Raw genomic sequence first — 11,883 nt, forward strand, 5'->3', positions numbered from 1 at the left:
AATTTTAAGAACTAGATTAAGTTTTTTGGTACTTTCTAACAATTAACAATTCAAAAATGGTTCCACTGTATCTAGTTATCTAGCTTTTAGAGTGTGGCTAGCCAAATTAATGTTTCTCTTTCAGCAAGTGTAAGCTAAAATTATGTGTTTCAAAGAAAAGGCTACATCTAACCAGTAGGTTTCGAAAGATTACAGAATAAAATATTCTACTAAGCACCATTTGATCAACAGATTAAAATCATGTATGATTGGAAAGAACAATAGTGGTATTTAGGTATGGCAAAGAAAAGAAATATGACCTGTGACCATTTACGCCATTTTTCCCTTGGTATTTTAGGTGACATTTTTGGGTTGTAGCGGCCCTCCTTTGCATCAAGAAAACTGCAATATAAACAAACTAGTTTATTCCACCTTTGAAGCATATCATTTTCATAAAATTGAAAAAGACAATGCAAGTTTGAACTGATTACAATTGAACATTCAACAAAGAATTAGTGCTAAGCACCTCAAGAACCAAAGCCTTCTTCTACCTGTCCACGAAACTCCTTGGAGAAACCATGAGATAATTGTACACGTAGGAAAAGTTGTACAAAGGAACACAGCTGCACATGGAAAATAGAAACTCAGATTTTTACCATGAGCAAGTAAGTTTGTACAAACAAATGCCAAGTCCCACCCATCCCTTCCTTCGAAAAGGAAGGGTGAAGACAACAATGAAATAGAAACATAGAAAGAACAACTCCTAATGGAAACTTGTATTAATACAACAAGACTTGAAAATAAATAGAGTATCCATTTGCAACTGCATCTAAACATTCCCTACAAAATATAACAACAATCATAAGCAACACACATTGTCAAGGAAGACTGAAGGTAATAAAACAAATTCAAAATAACAAAAACTAATAATCCACCAATTGAGAACCCAAAAAAACAAACCCAACTCCTTCCTCTGAACCGATATTAATTAACCTAATAAAATACTACCCTCCCCAGAATTTATTAAGGACAGAACACAAACCAAAAGCCCCAATCATAAAAAAAACCAGCTCGATGACATTCAATTGCATGAACCCCAAAAATCGAAAACTGCTTGATCCAAATCGAACAAATGGCGCAATAAACAATTAAGAAAAAAACGAAGAAAAGGATTGAAGAGAAATAAGTATGGAAAAGGAAGAGGCGATGGCGTGGATCAATAAGGTGCACATGAACCTGGAATCAAAGAGCAGAGAGAGAGAGGGAGGTGGTAGCTCGTGACGCTGCTGAGAGAGAGTGACGAAGAGTACGTGTGGCTGAGAGAGGGAGAGAGAGCTGGTGTGGGCTGAGGAATTTTAATTCCTTTTTTTTTCGTGAGAATTTGAAATGCTATTAAGTTAGTACATTAAAATACTTTTAAAAAATTACAACATTTTAATTACTTTTAAAATATCTCATCCAAACATATTACATTATAGGAAGGCATTTTAATATCCCTGTTGAAATACTTCACCTGCTTTAATTTCCCCATCCAAACACATTGTAAATGTTATTTTGAAAACCCCAATGGTCAAAAGGTGCATACTTGGGTTGCAAGCCTACAATCTAAATTTGAAGGTGATCCAACGGTTAATGAATCTAGGATCAAGGTTTTACCATAACAGGTTTAGGTAAAACTTGAAATCTCATAATTTCAACCTAAGTCAATAAAACTCCACACAACTCAACATCCATTACAAGCAAATCACACATGGCTAATTCACACAATACTTCAACTCATCCAAATTAATCAAGTAATCAAATAACACAAGAAAAATATCAAACATCTATTTTTAGTTATCAAAATTTCAGGGCGTTACACATTTGGATCCTTTGGGAGCACGATGTAGGGTCAATATCCTTAATGTCATGAATGGTCCACCTAAAGGCCTCCTTGTTGTCCCTTAAAACCCTCAAAAGTTTCTCATCTTCTATTTCATTCAAAGTTGGGGCAATGACAACTAACCAAGAAAGAAAAGTTCAAGAAAAACATACTTTAAGCTGGAAGGTAAGGGTTCAACCCCAACACAGGAGGTTCCTCAATGGAGGGTTTAGGCTTTGGCCTACTACTCCTTTCCAACTCTTCAAACCTTTGATTTCTCATTGGTCTAGCATTTCTTTGAGCTTAGAGGAACATCAGTATTTCCTTTTCATCACTACTCAATTACCAGTCCAAGTCCTCGCCAATAAAAACTCTTTCCAGGGGTCCTCCATCCCCACACTTAGGAATGAGGCTTCCATCAAAGCATCAATGGGATTTCTTGCCTAAATGAAATTACAAGCAGAAAAAGAGGTAGGCTTTTTAATAGTATCAAACAATTTAAAAACAACTTGCTCCTCACCCATCCTTAGAGTGAGCTTTCCTTGCCTAACCTCTATGACCATGTCACATGTATTCATGAATGGACGCCCCAATATGATCGGGATATCCTCATCCTCCTCCATGTCTAGCACCACAAAATCAGTTGGAAAGATGAACTTTTCCTCTTTAACCAACACATCCTTAACTACTCCCCTGGGACAGACAATAGACTTGTCAACAAGTTGTAGGGTGATGCTTCTGGGTTGTGTTTCTCCCATGCCTATTTTCTTAAAAATTTAGTAAGGCATTAAGTTGATGTTTTCCCCTAAATCACACAAACATGTCTCAAAGTGAGAGTTTCTTACAGTGCAAGGGAGGGTAAAACTCCTAAGATCCTTAAGCTCAGGGGGGAGCTTTCTCAGTACTATAGCATAACATTCCTTAAATAGGCTAATAGTCTCAAATTTTGTTAATTTGTGCTTGTTGGAAATGATTTATTTTAAGAATTTAGCATGCTTTGGAATTTGAGCTATAGTTTCAAAAAAAAGGAATGTTGATATGCAACTTTTTAATCATTTCCAAAAATCTAGAGAATTTCTTATCCTACTGTGTATTTTTAATCCTTTGAAGGTAAAGGATACTTACCTCATAAAGTGTTAGTACCTCATTTTCTTTTTCATTCTCCAAACTACCTTCAGTAGAAGTTTCCTTTACTTTTTTTGGGTTTTCCTTGGTGAGAACCTCCTTCTTTGGTGGTGGTGGAGTTGTCTTCTTAAGCTTTGCATAGGGCTTCCCACTCTTGATGCTGACCACTTTCACATCCTTCTTGGAGTTGGTCTCAATTTATGAAGTTAATGCACCTTGAGCCCTTGGAGACATAAGAGTGACAAGGTTTGATACTATTGATTCTAAGGATTTAATCCTCCCATCACTCGTAGTCATGTGCCCCATTGTCATTTCCTACATAGATGGCCTTCATTCCTCCTTCCCAGGCCTTTGATTTTGATTTTGACTACCCTTATAAGTATTGTGATTTTCATTTTATACGGGAGGGGGCCTGCGCACATTTTAGCTTTGACCCCTGACCTTGCCTCTAGTATCTTTGCTTCTTGCAAGACAAGTTTGGGTTGTCTTTCCCCCCTAATTGTATGTGTTGGAGTAAGGATCATAACTATTGCTCCTTCTTCCAGCATAGTTCACATCTTCCAAAGGCTGAGAAAAAGGGCAAGCTCCAATCATATGTCCTGTCTCCTCACACTGATCACAAACAGGGGATGGGGATCCTCTGAGTTTGAGCCTTCCTTAATGTCTCCATCTGCTTAGTCAAAACATCCAGCTTTTTGTCAAGAGCTAAGATGGATGAATTGACCACCACTTGATGAACTCCCATAGGCCTCTTTAGGATCCTCTTATCGCTAGTACCATTATAGGCATTGGAAGCCATGGCTTTACCAATGTCCACTGTTGCATTAGTCATCTTATGCATGAGGTTTCTCCCTACAACAACATCCACTCAAGACTCATTGTGTTGTGATAGTCCTCTATAGAAGATGTGGACTTGTCTTTATGGTGAGTAACCATGGTTTGGACAACTTCTCTATAGTTCCTTGAATTGCTCCTAGGCTTCAAATAAGGATTCTTGCTCATATTGGGTAAAATTCCCAATTTCTCTTATTAGCTGCTTAGACTTCACCACTGGAAAGGATTTATGGATGTTGCATTGAGCATTGGTCCCAAGTGGTAATGCTCCTATTTGGCAAGTCATAGAACCAATCTTCAGCCTTTGCCACCAATGAGAATAGAAAAGTATACAATCTAATGTAGTCATGAGCATTAGCTAGGCTTCTTACTGTATTTGTGAGTCTTAGGAATTTCCTCAGATGAAGAACAAAGTCTTTAGATGGCAAGCCATGAAATTGCATCCCCTCAATCATGTTGATCATCCCATGCCTCAACTTGTAGTTTTTCTCCCTTAAGTTAGGAAGCAAAATACTGGACGTGACTCCCACCATGGGGGGTGAAATAGTCCTACAAAGTGGGCTCCCATGGGTCAACCTCATTACTTCAATTTCCTCCATTACCCCTGTTTCCAGCATTTGCTTCAACCATCCTTCTCTTCCTTGTGTCATTGTTGTTCTTGTGACGAGCTCTTTCAATCTCAGGGTCGTACTCAGGAATTTCAACCCTCTGAGATCGAGTTAGCATAAACTATCAAACAAAGGGAAATGATTAAAACACAATAGGTAATTGAACAAAAATTTAGTGGGAATGGAGACAAAACAATTAATAGAATTTAAAGACAAAAAAGAAAAATTATAGAAAAGAAATCAAAAACAATTATGAACAAAAATTATTTAATTAATGCAAATTAAAATTATACAAGAACTCTACAACTAGTCATCAGCAACGACGCTAGGAACTTGATGTGTAAAATAAGTACTTGCACAAGGGCAAGTGTACCCTATGCAATAGTATCGTAGACTCGAAAGTCCAAATATCATACTCTAGAGACCAGTTGTGTTCCTAAAGAATTCAAATTACAAAAACTAAATAATCATGGGGGGTTTTATCTTGTGTTGAAAGTGTTTCACCAATTGTAACAAAAAAATATAAATTAAACTAAGCAATAAAATCTAAGGAAGAGATGAACGATTGAAGACAAGCCCGAATTATGAATTTGCATGTACCCATTTTCCCTTAATTCTAATTTTAATTAAGAACCCTAAGTTAATAATTAATCGTCAATTGCCTTTTAAATTAATCATCAGCCTATGGTCAAGATTTGAAAATACTCTTCCCCCTAAATTAATTTTCAATTGGTCATTTAGGATTTAATTTAGGGTTAAGGATGAATAAAAGAGAGGTTTATAAAAAGGAGATTCATGAACCAATTTGATCATGCAAGTTTCATGAACTCTATTGTTTTACAGGTTAGTTAATCATAAGTAGATGAACACTAATACATAATTAACTATGAATTAGAGTGATCAATTCTAGTGTAAAAGAGAAAATAGTAAAACAATACAATTAGTTGAATATCATTGGAGAACTAAATTAAAATATGGAATCAGAGTACACGGTTACAACTAAATCATAATCCAAGCTCTAGGGGTTTAGCCAATTATGGTCATAGTACAACCAAATGACATACAAAATAGCATAGAGAACAAAAGAGATCGAAAATTCTTATAGACTATGACCCCAAATTTTCCTTCCTCAGTTTTCTACCGATAGCCCCCTCAAGAATTCTCAATTGCTCCAAAATAAAAGACAAAATTTTAAAATTAAGAAAAAGGTCCTTTACAATTAAAACCTAAGCTATTTATAGGAAAAAAGGTCAATTTTGTCACGCAAAGGTAAGCATGTCCCGTGCTTAAGTATGCACAAGATCATGCTTAAAGTTCAGAGTGCTAACCAATATGCATGCCTCGTGCTTTGAGGGTTGTGCATGAGTAAGCATGGCCCATGCTTAAGTATGCAATGGGTCATGCTTAAAGTTAGGGGCAGAAACTAATATGCATGCCTCCTACTTGGAGGGTTGTCCATGAGTAAGCATGGCCCATGCTTAGCTAAGCACGGGACCATGCTTCAAGTTCAAAATGCTGGTCAATAAGCATGCCTCGTGCATGAGGGTTGTGGTTCCAAATCCGAAACAGAGTCTAATAAGCACCCTCTGTGCATAGATTAAGCACAGAGCATGCTTTATGCAAGAAATCAACTTTTAGCTCCCCTTTTATGCTCTTTCTCAATCCTTTAAAGATTCATAGGGTTTGCACAAATTTAACACAATTTAGACTGAAAATAATTAATCCATGTGCTTATAATCATGAAAATAACACCAAAAACCCGATGAAGATTAAGATCAAAATGGGGTTTATTAGGTACACTTGCCCTAATGCATACTTATTTTACGCATCAATAAAAAAAAAACCTTGATTTTGGTAACAGATATTGCAAAACTTAGTAGATTCAATCAAAACATAAAAATAGATCTAAAGTATGAGTCACCCCATACTTTCTGTACTTCGACGATGGCAATTTCCAACCCGCTTCCCTTCGTTGTTCTCCAACCGTCGACACTTCTTTATCTACCTCTTTATGCGCACACAAAATGGGATCTAAAGTGTGAGATGCAGTGGCTCACAAGTGTGTCTCCTAGATAGCCTTCCCCTTCACCATACGAGCCCATGCGACTTTACCGATGATGTTGAACCTCAATCTACCCTTGGGCCTCAAGAACTGCAGTAAGCGTGGTCCAACTTTGACTGTTATGCTAGCATTGACGTTGACTTTGTCACTGCCATCTCCAACGAGGCCATACTCAAAACCACCCTTGACATCACCAGCCTTCACGATGCCAATAAGGCCATCAAGCTACTTGAGTGTGACGAGATTAGGAGGATCAAGAAGATAGATTTGTTGGGTAAATTAGTGTGTTTAATTAATTGGTTGGGTAAATTAGTAGTGAAGGTTGGTTGTTTTCTTCAATGGATCGATAGGGGGCTAGGTTTGTATGTTTGCTTATTTGGGGGAGAAGATGTGTTTGTGATGTGTAGTATTTGATGTTTGTAGTTGAGTTTGTCACAGTAAATTAATGTGTTGGTTTTCCTCGAAAAAACACGAAATTAATTTGTACTATGTAACAATTTTGGTTAGTTCTAAATTGCCAAAAAAATAAGAAAATGTATAAAAAAGTAATTCTGTCATCAATTAACGACTATTTTCACAACAATAACTAGAAATATTAACAACACAAAAGTTTAAGAATTAACACTAGTCAAAATTTTATTTAAAGACTGAAAATGAAAAATAAAAAATAAAAAATATTTAGGAAGAAAAACATAACTAAAAAAAATAGACATGCCCATGGTTTTATTTGGCCAAACATTTCTTAAGCATAATTAATCATACAATCATACACAACAGGACCGAACATTAGGGGTGGAGCTGGAAATCCGGATCCGTCTGAAACCTGTACTACCCGAGCCTAATTTGATTGAAACGGACGGTGGGTTTCAAACTTTGGTAGAAATGAAGTGAAAAACTCGGTTAAGAATGGATATATCAGATCAAAACCGCTAAAACCCGCACCAGACCGTGGTGATATGTACGTAAAAAATGCACATGATGCTTTGCTTCATTCAAGAAAGTTACACTCATTGTGTCACTTATTTTTTCTCTCAGGGTGTACAGGCTCTGCTAAGTCCTATGCTTTTAGTGGCAGAGAAAACGTGAGAGAGTAGAGAAACACCCATTAAAAAAAAAAACCACAGTTTTACATGCTACTAAAACCTTGAGGTAGAGAGTTTTCGACGACTCCAACTCTTCGTCTCCGGTTCATGCTGTAATCCAGAGTTCATATCTTCTTAACTCCTAAACTCCAGAATCTGACAGTGATGTCGTTGCGGATAAAGAGAGAAGAGAAGCACTGGAACGCATCAAATCAACAAGAATGCAACAAGCTACCGGTTGAGGTGTTTGTTGTGCTTATGACTCCCATGGTTTGTCTTCATTAATTCTCGCAGCGACAACCACCATGGTTTCACTTGCACGAAGAAGCTTTGTTAACCCAAAATAACCCACCCACCAACACCTGCCAACCTGAGAACCGAAACCCAATGAATCTAAGAGCGCAATCGGTCGACAGCAAAGAAGATGTGATGAGTTTCAGTTTTCAATGGATTGAGGATTTTGGGTCCGAATCCGACCCGCGCTCAGCCAACATGGCAGTATGCTCATGGTGAACACTCACCTTCATTTATACTCTGCAAAAAAAATTAAATGCAGCACAAAACATGCCACGTAACACCCATCCACGAACGCTTCCCCTCCTGCCACGTCACCCACCACCCGTACTTTCCTTAGTCCTAAACTCCTAATCCTAAGTAAAAATCACTCACGACCCGTAAACACATCAACTTCCTAATCTACCCTCACTCCCCCTCCAAATTCACCAACCCACCCATCCCTCATATATAAAACAAAAAAACGCAGAACGCACATCACAAACACAACACTCCCGAAGAATCCCCAATACCCATTTCGGTAAATAATATAATCGCAATCCTTCTTCACTCGCTTCGATGGCGACAGGGTTACTGAAGAGGGCGGCGCAGAGGCTCCCCTCCTCGCCGGGGTTCAAGCTGGCCCTCCTCCGGGCCCACGCGTCGGAGGCCCAGGCCCAGCAGGTGGAGCCCAAGGCCCGCGGCACCCCGACCCTCAAAACCTTCCAAATCTACCGCTGGAGCCCGGAGAACCCCTCAAAGCCCGAGCTCAAGGACTACCAGATCAACCTAAAGGAGTGCGGGCCCATGGTCCTGGACGCGCTCATCAAGATCAAGAACGAGATCGACCCGAGCCTCACGTTCCGCCGCTCGTGCCGCGAGGGGATCTGCGGCTCCTGCGCCATGAACATCGACGGTTGCAACGGCCTCGCGTGCCTCACCAAGATCCCCTCCGAAGGCGCCGCCACCACGATCACCCCTCTGCCACACATGTTCGTGATCAAGGACCTCGTCGTCGACATGACGAACTTCTACAATCAGTACAAGAGTATCGAGCCGTGGCTCAAGAGGAAGAACCCACCGGAGCCGGGGAAGGAGATTCTACAGAGCAAGAAGGAGAGGGAGAAACTCGATGGGATGTACGAGTGCATACTGTGCGCCTGCTGTAGCACGTCCTGCCCCAGCTACTGGTGGAACCCCGAGTCCTACCTCGGTCCCGCCGCGTTGCTCCACGCTAATAGGTAACTAACGCTTCACTACACACTTCTATTTTGACCGCAAAATTTAGACGCAGTTGCTTGGCTTTTTTTTTTTTTTTTTATATTATTATAGTTTTATCACGGTCCATTCCAGTTTGTAAGTAACGAACTCATATCCCAACAGCAACAGCAGCCAGAATGTGTGTTTGATTTCTCCTGCTGATTTGTGGACCAACAGACCTTGTTGATGGTCTTTTAAGTAACATCAGTAAGCGCTCTTTGAGCGTATGCCTTGGTCCTCGTGAGCCTCCGACCCAACTCACCTAAGGTTTTCGTTCCAAAAAAAAATCACGTCATTGGGATATGCTATTCGGTTCGGTTCTGTGTGTTTTTGTTGATTGGATAGGAATTTTGGATTTTTATTATAATTAAAGTTTTATCATGTTTTGTGATTTGGGCGTGTTTGTGTGATACGGTGACAACAATTAGTTTTTTTTCCTACATGTGTGTGAAGTAGGTTACAAGAAACAAGGATGTCGTGATAACCATTTGTTGAGTTTTTATGGAAATCTGAAAATCATGTGTTGACATTTTTTGTTTCTTGTGTGATACTTCTGCATCTAGCGTGATAAAGAGGTATATTGTTTGTTTCCATGAACACCGTTTTCTTTGCCTTAGTGGTATCTTCTTAGTCCTTGTTTGGATTGGCTTTTAGCTTATGGGACTTTTTCAATTGTGAAATTGTACTGCTGAACTTTACTAAGGCAAGAGTGTTGACCGTTGAGGTCTGTTAAGTTAATAGGGACTTCTCTTCTTGAAGTTCATAGAGGAAGTTAAAGAAGAGATCTTCTGAAAAATTTGAGGTGCATTTGTTGTGCAAGAGGTTTGCTTTATTTTACCTCTTCAATTCTTTTTCATTTTTGTTTTTCTTTTATAAGTACTTGAACAGTAGTCTATTCAAACTGACTCTTAACTGTCATATATTTTTCCAGTTGTCTTTTTTTATCCTTTTCCTTTATGTAAGTGACCAACTTTATGAAATTTTCGTTTGACTCCAACCTTTTCCTGAATGCTAGTGGCTCACCACCAAGATTCTAGTAATATCCGTGGTGTTGCATTGATTTTCTTGGGTGAAATTGAGGGTGATAGGAAATTGGTTTTGGAATATGTGAGCATGTATGTGTTTTTAGCTTTGTTTGTCAGTTAGTTGGTTTATGCTGAGTACGCTATTTGGTTGATTCTATGTGTTTGTTGTATTTTTATGATAATTAGATTTGAACCTTGGGTTGAGAAAGGATTATAGTTCACACCTTCCATGATATATGCATGGTGTGTTGTTGATTTACTTAGGTTAATATTAGCATAATATCTCAGCTCTGCTGTTCTTAGCTTTGTAGTTTGTACTTCAGCTAGTATAAGAGAGCCCTTTGCAGAATTCTATGTTTGTGATTGTATCTTTAATACATTCTTTGATGCTATTTGCTGAATTCTATGTTCGTGATTGTATCATTATGCTTGCTTTTTAGGTTGAAATTTTATTATACTCCAGTGACATTTTTCATGTGTCATTATTTGCTGAATTCTATGTTCGTGATTGTAACATTATGCTTGCTTTTTAGATTGAAATTTTATTATACTCCAGTGACATTTTTCATGTGTCCTTATGGTTGGTGTTTTAGTAGTTCTATAGGATTTATTTAAATGCTTGGGGATTGATCAGAATTCACTAGTATTAACAAGATGGTATTTCTAGTAAGAATGTGACAAATGAATGATACCTGTACTGTTCTTCAAAGTGCAATACCTCTGCATTCTTAGTGTCACTCTTTTAACCAAGATGGCTGATATTTACTGAATTATGTAAGGAAGTCAGTAATTACTTCAGATCTTGCCTCCATACCTGATATTTACTGATTATGATTATGATTATGTATAAACTCACTGTTCTTCGTGCCTACATTAATTTGTAGGAAATACAGTTTTAGTGAATAATGCAAGTGAATGAGAGGGGCATATCTTGATCATTAAGAATGAATGAGTGCAAGTTTCCATATTAGAAGATACTTTTTTTTATTGAATTCATTGCATATTATCTGCTGCAGTGTGTCTCTGTTATAGATACCTTGATGATTGGGTTATTCAAATCTGAGATATTGTTTGTGGTGGTATTTGCAGGTGGATAAGTGACAGTCGTGATGAGTACACTAAGGAGAGATTGGATGCCATTAATGATGAATTCAAGCTCTATCGCTGCCACACCATATTGAACTGTGCTCGAGCCTGCCCAAAGGGGTTAAACCCAGGAAAGCAAATCTCACATATCAAGTCACTTCAGCCTAAAGCATAAAATCCTATTGTTAGAGGCATGATGATGTTTGCATTTGATCATTTATGTTGCAACTTTGTATTTTCTTCGTAGTTGGGGATGATTTAGCTATATTCTTAATAAAACCTGAGCCCCTTTTGTAAAACTTGGGTTTTAAGTTTTTATTGACTTGTGTTTCTCTGAAATAAATGTTAATAGCAAACAGAACCCCATCTCATAAAATTGGCTGTAGCTATGTTGGATTTAGATATACAAGCTAAATACTCCCTGGATTTTTCCCCCCAAAAGATTTGCACTGGAAACTGGGAGGCACGCATGTTTCTTTTTGTCTTAAATAAAAATTTCAAAGTTCTCTTCTGAGTTAACTGTCCCTTTATGTAATATGCATGTAAATGTATTGGGAACTTGAAACACCCCCAATGCTACCTAAACAGCCATTTTGTTGCTTTAATGCTTTCCAATCGTGTTAAATTCTTGATCAAGGTGATGATCAATATGGAGCTTGGAGTTGGACCCTCCTAAATTACTATAAAT

At 38.2% G+C, this 11,883-nt stretch overlaps 1 protein-coding gene and 1 non-coding gene across 2 annotated transcripts; both read left to right on the forward strand.

Annotated features, from left to right (window-relative positions):
- Nucleotides 1-3,894: 3,894 nt before the first annotated feature.
- LOC113000568 (small nucleolar RNA R71) lies at nt 3,895-4,001 on the forward strand. Its single transcript, XR_003265901.1, has one exon. It is a non-coding gene; the product is annotated as a small nucleolar RNA R71 (small nucleolar RNA).
- Nucleotides 4,002-7,198: 3,197 nt separating this feature from the next.
- LOC100815377 (succinate dehydrogenase [ubiquinone] iron-sulfur subunit 2, mitochondrial) lies at nt 7,199-11,494 on the forward strand. Its single transcript, XM_003553843.5, has 2 exons — nt 7,199-9,065; nt 11,199-11,494. Exons 1-2 carry the CDS (start codon nt 8,404-8,406, stop codon nt 11,368-11,370), a joined length of 834 nt encoding a protein of 277 aa, XP_003553891.1. The 5' UTR covers nt 7,199-8,403; the 3' UTR covers nt 11,371-11,494.
- Nucleotides 11,495-11,883: the final 389 nt, after the last annotated feature.

Source organism: Glycine max, chromosome 19 (assembly GCF_000004515.6).
Source record: "Glycine max cultivar Williams 82 chromosome 19, Glycine_max_v4.0, whole genome shotgun sequence".
NCBI lineage: Eukaryota > Viridiplantae > Streptophyta > Magnoliopsida > Fabales > Fabaceae > Glycine > Glycine max.